Genomic DNA, 13,593 nt, shown 5'->3' with positions numbered 1-13,593 from the left:
CAAATGTGTGATTCGGAGGGCTCTTTAAATGAGGCACGGAGATCCACGCTGCACGCCTGCATCGAAGCCCTGCCGCGCATTGAATTCACCAAGTCAGCAAGCCTCTTGCTCTCGGTCCATTTCGGAGCCTTACAAACAACCCCAAGGTGCTTTAGCAGGATTAAGGGCACAATCCTGCGGAGATAGCCGGCTGCCTCCGAACTTGGAAACCGCCGACTATCCAGTGCAGGGAAGGCGGAGCGCGGAGGGGATTCTCTCCTCGGCGCTCTGGCCACCCTGCATTTGCGGCTAAACAGCAGATTTTAGCTGTCTACCCGGGGCAGCTCAGAGCAGGGGGGGAGGCCAGACGGCACATAGAAAGCGTTGTACCAGCATTTCCACCATTCCCTCCCCCAGGAAAACCCCCTTTTTCCCCAGCCCCACACTGCTCTTACAAGCATGGAGCCAGGGAAGAACCACGCCACCTAGAAGGCGGTGGGGAGGGGGTTCCGAGCTCAGTTCCCAGACAACAAAAAATCCTATAGCCGTCGAGCTGCCACAAGTTCGTGCCCTAATTTACTATTGTTTTTCCATGTCATTTTTTTCAGGAATGAGAATTCCTGTCCCTTCCTCGTGCTGGCACAGAGATACAAGCTAGCGTAGAGAAAATAATTTGAGACAAGGTCTCTGGGGGGTGAGCTTCTTTCCCGTCTGGAACACAGTTTAGATTTTATACGCATCTCCGTCTAGAAAAAGGGTCAACAATGTACACTTAAAGACAGGAGCTCTAAACTGTGATCCAGCCCCAGCGAGCACAGCCAATGCTCAAGAGTGATGGGAGTTGTAGTCCAACCATGTCTGGAAGCCCTCCCCTACCCCCATCCCCGCACCAGGCATTATGATATGTAGTACACCAAAGGGATTATGAGAGGAGATGGAATATTTAGGGGTAATGGAAGAGGTGCATGGCAGGGGAAAAGATGGACACAGAAAGACAGACAGATATCGATCAGCCTCGGCTGAATTCATCCCGCAGGATGAAGAATTGCTGTTTCCCTGGACGGAACTCAGTTGTGAGTGGTGCGTTCCACTGATGCCAAAGATGGGGAAGACGCAGCCCTCCGGATATTCTCGGACTCCAACTCACATCATCCCCACTATTGGCTATGCTGGCCAGGGCTGATGGGAGTTGCAGTCCGAGAACACCCCATGCTTCCCCAGCCCGATCTACGCAGATGAGGAACTGCCAGAAACAGCACAGTCCCACGTTGCCGGGAAGGTGGCCAGATCCTTTGTCATCGCAGTGCAACATGGGGAAAGGATTACGTTGGCCCATTTTAAAATAAATTGGTTTCATTTCATTACTCCTAATTAGCTGTTATCTTCCTTTTGTACAAAAATGTGTATTGGTCTGTGACTGTAATCAGCCATTCATTCAGAAATAGAACAGCCTCTTATGAGATAGATATTCCGGGTGCAGCAGTAGCTTTTGCTGCACCCGGAATATCTATCTAGAAAATATGCATTTTCTACATGCGTATTTTTTTTTAAGGTGTTTATTCTTACAGTTTTGAAGTGGCAAGACACAGAAACCCGATTCCCTGCCATGCTGCCTGCTCGACTCAGTCCCTAAATGGTTTGGCGTGGGCCTGGTTAGGGACACGTCGTACGTTTCTGGAAGTTATTTCAAAACGCAGAGAGTTCATCAGAGCATATATACTGCAAGCAGTCAAAAAGAGGCAAAGGCTCCCGATGACGACCCCACCACCCCGCAAAGTACGTGCATGTCAAGCGGGAGGAAGCCACCCCAATTTAGACACTGCCCCTAGTTTTACAGTCTGCCTTTACCCCGTGTTTTGAGACAGGGGTCCCCGGTACTTTACGATCAGCAGCAGCTCATCGCAGGACTTCAGCACCAGATGCACCAACTCTGGAGTGGAGACGCCTTCCCAAGGGCTCTTGGCAGCTTTAGCCGCCGCCAAGCAGGAAAAGCAGCGTTCGTACCTCGAAGCTTTTACGCAAAGCATCGACGCCAAGGTAGAAGAGCATCTGCCACGTCTGTTCCTCTGCCCGGAGCTTCTGCCAGATGCGGTGCAGCCGTTCGTAAAGATGGATGCCCAGGCAGGTGAGCACCTCCTCTTGGGCGATGTCGATTGTCTTGGCGTGCCTCTCTCTCCGCCTGGAGGTGGAGAAGTCGCAGTGAGTCACCGCCAGGCATGAAGGGCAATCCACTGGGAGCGGCAGTCCCAGCGCATTTGGAAGGCGCCCGGTTGAGCAAAGCTGTCCCAGACCACCTGCTACTATTATGGATTCCCGTGGCTTCTGGCAAAGCGCTTGGCCCAAGTTTTTACGCATCCTCAATGGACTCACAACTAATTTGGCTTGCTGTCCTGAAGCCAAAGCAGTGCACCGTTATGCAGGACGGGGGGGGGGAGCAACCAGTGCACCGTTATGCAGGACGGGGGGGGGGGGAGCAACCAGCTCGCGAAGCGGCCGGCACGAGCTGCTCTAGCCAACTCAGGAAGCCCACGTCACCTTGAAAGGAGCGCATGCAGGCGTATTCATTTGCAACCAAACCATTTCACCAGGACAGCGCATCTCCCAAAAGCCGCTTGAAAAGATTCTCCTTGCATTCCCTGGCCAGTCACAGGCAGCCATGTAAGAAAGCAAGAACAGCCCTGCTGGACCAGACCAAGGGTCCATCCAGTCCAGCATTCTGTTCACACAGTGGCCAACCAGGGACCCACAAGCAGGGCATGAGCGCAACAGCACCCTCCCACCCATGTTCCCCAGCAACCGGTGTACATTGGCTCACTGCCTTTGGTACTGGAGGCAGCACGCAGCCATCAGGACTAGTAGCCATTGGTGGCCTTTTCCTCCAGGAATTTGCCCAACCCCCTTTTAAAGCCATCCCAACTGGTGGCCATCACTACTTCCTGTGGTAGCGAATTCCATAGTTTAACTCTGCGCTGTGTGAAGAAGTCCTTCCTTTTATCTCTCCTGAACCAGGAAAGAAATAGCCAGCTTACTGGTAAAGCTGAATGAAGTAAAACTCTGCTACTGATTCACTTCCTGACACCAAAAAAAGGGGGGTGGGCAGAGGTAGGAAGGCAACCTGCTCTGATAAGGGGATCAACAATTGTTTTGGGGGAGGTCTTATTCTTTAGAACAGGGGCATTGAGCCGTTTCAGCCCAAGAGCCAAAGAGGAGAGAACCAAGTACAAGTACTTTCAGCATGCACCTCCTTTGCTGACGGAACTGCACTGGCTACTGGGCCAGGTTTAAGGTTTTGCTACTAGTGTATAAAGCCCTAAACAACTTGGGACTGGGACACCTGAGAGAGCACCTTATTCCCTTTAAACCTGCCCAATCACTGAGGTCATCAGAGGGCATGCTCCTGGTGGTTCCACATGGACCTCTGGCCCAACTAGAGACCACCCAGAGAAGAGCCTTCAATGTGGTGGCCCCCTTTCAATGGAACTCCCTGCCACTGGAGCTCAGGCAGAAGCAAACACTGTGTTGTTTCTGGCACCTCCTGGAAACATCTTTATTTCAAGAAGGCTTCCTTGACTGACCAGCCGTGGTTTTTATCGGAATTCTGTTTTGTTTTTTTAAAAAATATTTATGGAGTTTTATTCTTTTATCTTATCTTCATATCTTTTATTGTTCACCACTCCAGAATCTGTCTAGATGTGGAGCGGTATATACATGTTGTAAGTAAATAAACCAACTCCTTCAGAGCAGGGGCAGGCACCTGGGGGCCCTCCAGATGTTTTGACCTACACTTCCAATGATGCCTCACCACTGGCTACGTCGGCTAGGGCTGACGGGAGGTGGAGGCCCGACATGTGCAGGGCCACAAGTTACCAAACCCCTGCATTAGAGGGAAGGCAGGATATAAAACATAATTCAGAGCACGCCCCTTTGCACGGCATAGCAAATCCCAACAAGCTATAGTGGCTGAGTCATTAAGTGGGGCATCGCTTTGTGGGGAAGGAAATGAAGTCATTGACCTGCTGCAGGTAGATATTCAGAAGTGATGGAGCAACCCCGACTCCCTTTTTGTCAGACCTCAACCCTCCTAGAAGGGATTCCTCCCGTTACGCCTGTGAGCCAAAAACACGCACCCCAAATTTGCCACCATGAAGCACAAGTCAAGAAGCACAGGTGCTGGCTAAAAACCGGAAATACGACAGGCTTCCTAATTTGAGTGACTGGTATGGAAGAGTGTGGAATTTGGCATTACTGGAGAAACTGACTCAGCAAGTTGGGTATTCAAGAGGTCAATCAGACATTGACACCTTTGAACGTACATGGTCATCGTTCATTAGTTACGTTGATCCATTGATCAAGAAGGAGATGGATTTTGGTCTGCTCCCGCAACTCATGGCGACATGAGAGGTCTACTCTGCTCTATAAGATCAGGAGAGTAAGACTCTTTATCTTCATGTGGCTTGAGATTTTTTCTTTTTGGAAATGGATTTTTATTATCTCAGCATATTTGGTCTATATGTTTATATGCCATGCATTTGCTTGTTCGCTTAACCAGTTGTGTATTTGTTGTTTTAAAGATTCAGATAAATTTGTATCATCTATATATACTAAGAAAATTTATATTCAAAAAAATAAAGGTTAGAACAACCCCCCTCAAAAAAGAAGCACAAGTGTGAGGAAAGCGTGCGCGTCTCCAGGGGCCTAAAAGACAGCGAAGAGAGATGTGGAAGATACACACAATGTATGTATCTTGCACCTGAAAATATACATTCAGCAGAGAGAGAGAGAGAGGGAGAGAGAGAGAGAGACATGGAAGATGCACACAGTGTATATATCTTGCACCTGAAATATACATTCAGCAGAGAGAGAGAGAGAGGGAGAGAGAGAGAGAGAGAGAGACATGGAAGATGCACACAATGTATATATCCTGCACCTGAAACATACATTCAGCAGAGAATGAGAATGAGAGAGAGAGAGAGAGAGAGAGAGAGAGAGAGAGAAGATGCACACGATGCATATATCTTGCACCTGAAATATACATTCAGCAGAGAGAGAGGGGGAGAGAGAGAGGTGGAAGATGCACACGATGTATATATCTTGCACCTGAAATATACATCCAGTAACTGTGTTTTTGTTTTGTTTTGAAGGAAGCAAAATCGCTAGACAGCCCACTCTCTAGCCCATTACATACTCATACCCTCCTGCAAACTCGGGTTCAGCTCGGCCGAGAAGGTGCGCAATGAAGTCCGTCTCGCAGCAGACGTGAATGTGGCGCTCGTGGGGGCAGCAGCGCAAACCCTCGTAAAGCGCGGCACAGTAGCCTTTCTCCTTGCTGCAGTCCAGCTCTCCGATGAGGATGGTGTAAGCCCGCAGGACTTTGTTCTTGCAGTCGGTGCAAAACCTGTTCCAAAAGGGGACCGGGGAGAGAAAGGACGCACTGGAGCATAAACGGTTTCCACCAAGATACCCCAACAGTAAAGGGCTCTAGCAGGAGCTCCCGCTGACACAGCAGTGACGGGGGGGGAAGCGTGTCTCCAACATGGCGCCCATGGACACCAACGTGCCCACAGACACCTCTTTGACGCCCACCAGACTCCCTGCCTCCTCCTGATTTTTATTTTATTTCTTAAGATTTTTTTTTTAAAAAATAAACTATCTAGGAGGCTGGTGTGCTGCACAGCACAGCGCTGCCCCTCAGCATGATTTTTATTCAAGTTCAAAACAGTGGTTGTCCGTTTTGGTGCTTGGGCCCCACCTCTGCCTCGAGAGCTCCTATCCCATTCTGCAAATCCTCATTTTACAAATTAAACATGGCTGGCTGGGGAATGCTGGGAGCTGTAGGACTTTTTTCTGTCTCAGCATGCACAGGATTGCAGGATTTTTTTCCTCTCAACATGCATAGGATTGCAGGATTTTTTTCCTCTCAACATGCATAGGATTGAGGGATTTTTTTCTGTCTCAACGTGCATAGGATTGCAGGACTTTTTTTCCATCTAAACCGACATAGGGTTGTGCTCTAATTCTGGGAAGTTTTAACGCAGCTCCTCTCCTAAGTCTTCATTCTCGTCATGCACTCCCCCATTAACACTAAACAGTTCTAGGACAATGGCCTCTTGGCACATCCTGCCGACACACACCCTAATTTGTGTGCTATTTTAATGCACACAAAACAAGATGGTGCTACAGGGAGCAGCTTCTGCAAATCTGCCTCATTCACTGAGGCTCTTTAGGGCAGGTTGTCCGATCTCCGGACAACTCGCGATGCATTCAAAAGCAGAATTCTCAGCCCGCAATACACCTTTCTCGGAAGTGGCCCATAAGCTCCTTAACTGCTGTCACAGACGCAAAAATGTGTCGCGTGAAACAACGCTTTTTTCCCCTGCCTAGGAATGGGCACAGACTTCCCTCGCTGCCTCCCCACACCCTCTAGCCTTTACAAAACCCTTTGAGTTCCTTTGCCAAACAGAGAGACTCGACTGCGGTGCAAAGAGGAAAAAAGGCACTTTGGATTCCGCCCGCTCACCTGTGTTTCCGCAGGTACGTTTCTAACGTTTCCAAGAGACAGCTAGAGTCAATCAAGACTACTTCGTCCCTGCATTCCTGGGACATGAGCTCCCACACGTCCATCCAGCAACCCCTGTGGAGAGAGGGGGGGAAAGGGCACATAGGTTAAAAACAAGCTTAGATCTACACATCAACCAGATTAAAAGGGCTTGATACACAAGAATGCATCATGTGTAAAACCCAAGAGTCCCCAGGCCCACTGATAAAGCTCTGCAGGGCTTGGGAATTTTGTCTCTGTCTCAAGGTACCTACCCGTGCCTTAAAGTAACCTATGGAGGCCTTTCTCCAAGTGTCCCCTCAACTAAAAATTCAGAAGGTGGCTACGAGGGAGAGGTTATTTTAGGTGGGTTTCTCCACCACGCTTATAGAACGCTTTCCTCAGGAAGACTTGCGTGGCGCCCCACTGTCGTTCTTTCAGCCCCAGGTCTTTTTAAGGTCTTGATATTTTTGTCCCTGTGGTGCTTGTGGTTTAGCTCCTACTATGTGTGCGCTGGTTGTTTTTAGCTCCTGCTGTTTGTATTTATTTGCCATTTATTTATTTACAGCATTTTTACCCCGCCCTTCAGCCCAAAAAAGCCTCCCCTGAGCGGCTTCCCAAGATTAGCAGGGAGACAGACCCTGCCCTCGGGGCTTACACTCTAAAAGACACGACACAAAAGGAAAAGACACTGGGAAGGAGGAGAGGGGAAAGCAGAACACAGGCACCAGTTCTTCGCTTCAAAGTTCTCGTGAGTGTTCTTTCTATTTTTACTGTGCTGGTATTGGCGTTTTTCTGATGGAACCTAGGAAGCTGCTTGATACCGTGTCAGACCCTGGGTCCATCTAGCCCAGTACTGTCGACACTGGCTGGCAGCAGCGGCTCTCCAAGGTCTCAGACTGCGGTTTTTCCAGCCCTACCTGGAAATGCCAGGGATCGATCCCGGGACCTTCCATGTGCAAAGCAGGGGCTCTGCCCTTGAGCTATGTCCCTTGCCATACATGGACTGGGGTATTAAAGATCTGTTGCTGGATTGTGATGGTATGGTTGTTAGGTTTTAACTGCTCTCGTACAATGCCTGCAGAATCAATTTTATAAGGCACCTAATTAAAGAACAAAAAGAAACCCAAGCAGCCCCAAATCCATTTACCTGACAGCTCCCTGGAAAGGTCCATAGTAGAAAGTGATCCTACACTTGCTCTCCTTCCTGTCGTCTTCACTACTTCTCTTATCTGCACCTAACTTCTCTGTACTCGGGGCGCTACCGTTCCCTTCGCTGCAGCACATACACGGTATTAAAACAAGTTATTTCAATGGCGACGTCAATGGGTGCATGGCCTCGCCCCCACCCGCTCCAGCTCTTGACATCTCTTTACTGAGAAGCCACATCCAAGGTGAGACCACCTTTCACCAGGCTACCCTGGCTGCAGGAAGGTCCTGCTGAAATCCTCATGAAAAGTAAACCCTGACTCAAGTCTTACTGAAATCAATGGGAACCAAGGGCAAAGCTACACGCGACCTTCGCCATGCACCGTGGCACCGTGCAGCTCATTTTTGTTATAGAAATAGCCAGCCTGGAGCGGGGAGGGATGAGAGCAGGACTGCGACGATAGTGTGGGGCGGCGGGGGGAGAGGCTTGATCCCCTGTGGGGTCCGATCAGAATCTTACCTCCCACCGCCCCACCACAAACTGACATGGTGCTAGGCCTGCAGAATTGTGCTATGGGTACATGATAAGCAGAAGGGGGCCAATCAAGCCACCAGCTTTGGCTCACCTTTCTAGGCTCACACGTGCTGGATGGAGGAGAAGGTGCCACCAAAGGATGACCATGGCTGCATTCGATATCCAACTTTGCTTTCAGTGCCCACACGTTTAAGATATACAAAGAATACCCCGCGCACTTTAGAAAAAGAGTCACTTTCTCGCAGCTTTCCCCACCCTGGTGCCCTCCAGATGTGTTGGACTACAACTCCCAGCATGCTGGCTGGGGGATGCTGAAAGCTGTAGTCCGAAACATCTGGAGGGCACCAGGCTGTGGAAGGCTGATTTAGAAGCACGCTTTTTTCAGTTGGGTTTTTATGCTTAGTTGGGCCCCAAATCTACCCAGTTCCTCCTCCTCTTTTGCCAAAACTTCCAGCAGTCTTACAAATCAAGCCACTGACGGAGAAAATCCTCCAACACCCACCCGAGAAGAGTCACACTGTAGGGGGCTGCTTTCTTAAAACTTACCCCAAAGGTTTGGGCTTGTGTGTGTCCAAGGAGTGCAACTGGCATCTCTTGTTCTTCTTGCTTTTTGGAATTGCGTCTATCATTTCATTTAATTTGGACCTTTAAAGAATGCAAATAATGAGGATGGTCGTGATCATAATGAGTCAACATTACAGAAGGTTGTTAAGTATTTCACCGACGGCTCATCGTAACTTTTTACAAGGCCACACAGCAAAACGCAGCTGCCGGCAAAGATCCCATAAACGGCGACAGCGGTGTGTCTTTCCTCCCAGGTCTCTCTTGTTTAACAAAGAAAGGCTCCCGCCCGGTACTTGCTATAGGCCAGGGGCATGGAGCCTGTTTCAGCGCAAGGGCCAAATTCACTGCTGGAGAAGCTCGCATTGCAGTGGCGGGCAGAGCCAAAGCCAAAAGGGGCAGGGCAAAAGGGGAGGAGCCAAATGCCGGCATATTTCAGCTTAAAGTTCAGTAACTAAGCCTTCAGAGAGGCATTTCAACCTTTCAGAAGGGCGGGGGGGGGGGGCTGCGCACAAGCCAGGAAACTATCAGAAGATCAGTGGTCAGGAGAAGGAGGCATGGCTACCTGGAAGCTCTGCGTGGGCCAGATTTGGCACGCAGGCCTACGGTTCGACACCTTAGGCCCGGGGTCCCCAACCTTTTTGAACCTGTGGGCACACTTAGGAAGTTGAGAAACTACTGTGAGCACCAGCACAAAATGCCTCCCCTGGAGGATGTGGCTAGTCACATCATGGCTGCTGTGGGGGCCTGGCTACTTAAACATGAGCTAAAGAGGGGCTGGGGAGAGAAACAGCGAGACTCGAAACTGGGAGCGCAGAGAAACAGCAAGGTAAAGAGGTGGGGAGAGAAATAATTACACTAGAGGCTGGGAGGGAGGGGGAAATAGCCAGGCAAAGGGGTATTGGGGAGAGGAACAGCAAGGGGAGAGAAAGAGCAAGGGGAGAGAAAGAGCAAGGGGAGAGGTTAGAAAGGGAGATAGATGCCCTAACTTTTTCCAAGGTTTTTCTTAAAACATTCTTTGAAGGGGGCAGGGAATGGAGAGGTTCATGGGCACCACTGGCAGCCCCTGTGGGCACCATGGCACCCACGGGCACCACGCTGGGGACCCTTGCCTTGAGCCAAATGGTAGCCCAGTGACCACGACTTTCTCTCGGTGGCCCTGCATCCCGACAAGCCATCCCCCCAAACTCACCCATGCACATAGAAGAGCGTATAAAGCTTCTTGGCATCCCTCATACAGCTCGAGGTTACAGAAAGGACTCCCTTCGACCCCACGGTGAGGGGCTCAAGGGCAGGATTCCCCGACTCGACAAGCTGAGAAAACAGGCGTTCCACGCTACGGCGGCAGCCAACACATGGGACAAGCTGAGACAGTGCGCTCAAGACTTCACGCGATGTCACCATCATGGCAATGTTCAAATCCTGCTGCTTGAGCATGCTGTGTCGCTGCACGTGGGAGACATGGAGGAGGAGGGGGCAAGTGAGAAAGAAACTGGCACAAAGACCTGCGGAAGCCATTGCATACCGCTGCTAAGTCCTGCACAGCGCGTAGCTGGACGTTTCCAAAAGAACCAACCAAAGCACTGTGGGCTGGTCAAAACTGTGGGACGATGACCCATGGAAGCTTACTGGGTGACTTTGGGCCAGTCACAGACTCTCAGCCCAACCCACCTCACAGAGTTGTTTTTGTGAGGATAAACTGGAAGAGGAGGAGGACTATATACGCCGCCTTGGGTTCCTTAAGGTGGAAAAAAGGCGGGATATAAATGTAATTAATAATAATAATAATAATAATAATAATAATAATAATAATAATAAGTGCAGCAGCCAAGGAATTCTAACTTTACGGAAGATATGATGGCGCCACGGCTTGCATTAATTTTTCTCTTCAAATTTTTGATCGCATTCCAACAAAGTACCAGTGCCTACCCCTTTTCTGACTAAGGGAGCGACCCTGTAGCCCCTCGACAGAGTCTGGGGGCCCAGAGGATATTTCGGATTCCTGGATCCGAGGTCGGAAACAGCACTCCAACCTTGGACCCAGGAATCCGAACTCCCCGCCCCATCCCCCTCACAACTGGCACAGAGAGAACCGTGCCAGCTGCTTCCCCAAGCTTGCAAGAGCGACCTCGGAGAGGAGGGGAAGCCGGTATGCTGGTGGGCTAGGCGGGGCGGGGCGGGGCGGGGCGGGGACTGGATAGGCTGGCTTACAATGTATCCTCAGGCCTCCCCGGCCTCCTTTCCCTCCCTCTTTGATGCGCCCCGGCCCATCTAGCCAAAATACCAAGTGGGAGGAGCCGCTCAAAGATGACCTCCGCCGCTCCTCAGGCTCGCAGCCATCCCGACAAGACTGCACCCTAATACGCACACACACAAAACAACCTACACTTGCACACGCTTCTTTTATAAGCTGTATGCATTGTATTTTTCACGTTTTTATTAGGTACTGAGCACCTATGTAGGCCGTTTTGCTGTAGCTGTGCCGGAAGCACATCGGTTATAGACTAAGAATTATACTTCGCAAATTCCTTTGTTTCTTTAGCGGTCTTGATTTATCGGAATGTATGTTCTTGCTGTCGCCTTTATTTTGTTAACTTTATTTGGAAACAAAATAAAACGCCGTAGAAAAAAATAAGTGGTTTTCAAAAAGCAGAATTTAAATATGGAAACCTATCAATTAGAAGCTGCAATTATCTCAATTAAACAATTATTTATTTATTTATTACATTTATATCCCACCTTTTCCCCTCCTTAAGGAACCCAAGGCGGCGTAAATAACCCTCCTCCTCCGTTTTATCCTCACAACAACAACCACCCTGCGAGGTGGGTTGGGCTGAGAGTCTTGTGACTGGCCCAAAGTCACCCAGTGAGCTTCCATGGCTGAGTGGGGACTAGAGCCCGGATCTCCCGGCTCCCAGTCCAACGCTGTAGACACTACACCACAATTTGGCACAATAGGACGCAAAATGGGAATGAAAGACGGGCGTGTGCCCATTTATATCTTGCCTTCTTGCCCCTGCCCCGTATTGGACAACATGGGGATTCACAGGTTAGAGCATCAGAAGAGCCCTGCTGGACCAGACCAAGGGTCCGTCTAGTCCAGCATTCTGTTCACACAGCGGCCAACCAGCTGCCCACAGAAAGCTGCCCACAGCTGCCCACAGAAAGCTGCCCACAGCGGCCAACCAGCTGCCCACAGAAACCCACAAGCAGGACAAGAATGCAACGGCACCCTCCCGCCCATGTTCCCCAGCAACTGGCGCACATAGGCTCACTGCCCCTGATACTGGAGGTAGCACAGAGCCATCAGGACTAGTAGCCATTGAGAGCCTTCTCCTCCAGGAATTTGTCCAACCCCCTTTTGAAGCCATACAAATGGGTGGCCATCACTACGTCTTGCGGAAGTGAGTTCTATAGTTTATGTGCTGTGTGAAGAAGTCCTTCCTTTTATTTGTCCAGAATGCAAATTCTTACATGGGGCTCCCATGTAAGAATGTAAGAAGAGCCCCGCTGGATCAAACCAAAGGCCCACATAGTCCAGCATTCTGTTCACACAGCGGCCAACCAGTCGCCAACCGGGAAACGCACAAGCAGGACAGGAGCGCAACAGCACCCCCCCGCCCATGTTCCCCAGTAACCGGTGTACATAAACTTACTGCCTCTGAGACCGGCGGGAGCACAGAGGCAGCAGGACTAAGAACTTCAGAAGAGCCCTGCTGGATGAGACCAAGGGTCCGTCTTGTCCAGCATTCTGGTCACACACTGGCCAACCGGCTGCCCGCATGCGTGACAGCCACATACCTGTATGAACTGCTTTAACTGCGCTCCGTTGTTCTGATGTCCATCAAGGTTTAGCACGTTATCGGGAAACTCCATCACCATCTGCAGAAGAACAAGACACACAAGTGAGCCTTTCAAGTGGTGCACGCGCAGCACAATGTGCGAGCTGGCTGAGCGGGCGATCCACGAGCGACCTGGACGGTTTGCGGTGCTGTGCGGCGGCTCATCCGCAGGCTGCTGTGGCCATCAAGACACGCAACACCCATGCGCGAGCTGGCAGACACCACTTTGCCGGTCACATCCGTGTGCACGGGTTAGCGGGCTGGGAGTCAAGCTGTCGCCGTTGCAGGAACCTGATTTATTTTTCATTTATTCATTTGTCACATTTCTACACCACCCAGTGTAGAAGTCGCTGAAGCTCGCTGGGCAGTTCACAAGCATTAAAACCATAAAATGTGACGTAAGATGCAAAACAAACGTGTAAGAGTTTAAAAATACAAAATAAAATGGAAATAAGAACCAAAATGAAGCCTAGCGGCAATGCAAAGATTTAAAATATAGGAACGGGTTTAAAACAACCGAAAGGCTAAAACAGAATAAAATAAAAGAAATATAAAATATAACATAAAGTATCTAATAAAAAAGAATAAATAAAGATAAGAAGGTCTTCACCTGGCGCCAGACAGAGCACAACGTGAGCGTCAGACGAGGCTCTCCGGGAAGCTCATTCCATCGAACAGTTACATTTATACCCCGCCTATACAGAGCCTAAGGTGGTGTGGATGACCCTCCTCCTCTCCGGTTTATCCTCACAACGACCCTGCGAGGTAGGTTAGGCTCAAGAGTCAGTGACTGGCCTGAAGTCACCCACTGAGATTCACGGCCGAGCGGAGGCTGGAGCCCAGATCTCCCGAGTCCCAGCCCAATGCTCTAACCACTCCACCACACTGGCTCTCACTTTTGTGCACAGCACACACAACCTGCCTGTTGTTTGGCCAGGGACTGTGCCCCCCCCCCCGTCCCCGAATTTGAAGATAACGCAAGTCCCCAGGTC

At 50.2% G+C, this 13,593-nt stretch overlaps 1 protein-coding gene across 4 annotated transcripts in view; it reads right to left on the bottom strand.

The window, feature by feature from the left end:
- Positions 1–13,593, bottom strand: part of GGNBP2 (gametogenetin binding protein 2) — a 32,700-nt gene that overhangs the window by 11,063 nt on the left and 8,044 nt on the right. Inside the window, exons 2-8 of one of the 4 annotated variants that reach the window (XM_084822696.1) lie at positions 12,561–12,641; positions 9,952–10,205; positions 8,745–8,843; positions 7,665–7,790; positions 6,497–6,610; positions 5,165–5,374; positions 1,984–2,158 (exon numbers count right to left, since the gene is read on the bottom strand). In XM_084822696.1, coding sequence (XP_084678822.1) covers positions 1,984–2,158; positions 5,165–5,374; positions 6,497–6,610; positions 7,665–7,790; positions 8,745–8,843; positions 9,952–10,205; positions 12,561–12,641 — 1,059 coding nt within the window. Of the gene's footprint in view, positions 1–1,983; positions 2,159–5,164; positions 5,375–6,496; positions 6,611–7,664; positions 7,899–8,744; positions 8,844–9,951; positions 10,206–12,560; positions 12,642–13,593 lie in introns of those variants that run through there. The other 3 variants (XM_084822693.1, XM_084822694.1, XM_084822695.1) reach the window with 3 other exon arrangements.

This window comes from Heloderma suspectum, chromosome 16 (genome assembly GCF_057233095.1).
Source record: "Heloderma suspectum isolate Gila_16-S chromosome 16, 16-S_ref, whole genome shotgun sequence".
Classification (NCBI taxonomy): domain Eukaryota; kingdom Metazoa; phylum Chordata; class Lepidosauria; order Squamata; family Helodermatidae; genus Heloderma; species Heloderma suspectum.
The sequence above is the reverse complement of the archived record's forward strand: the minus strand, read 5'-3'. Positions and strand labels throughout refer to the sequence as shown.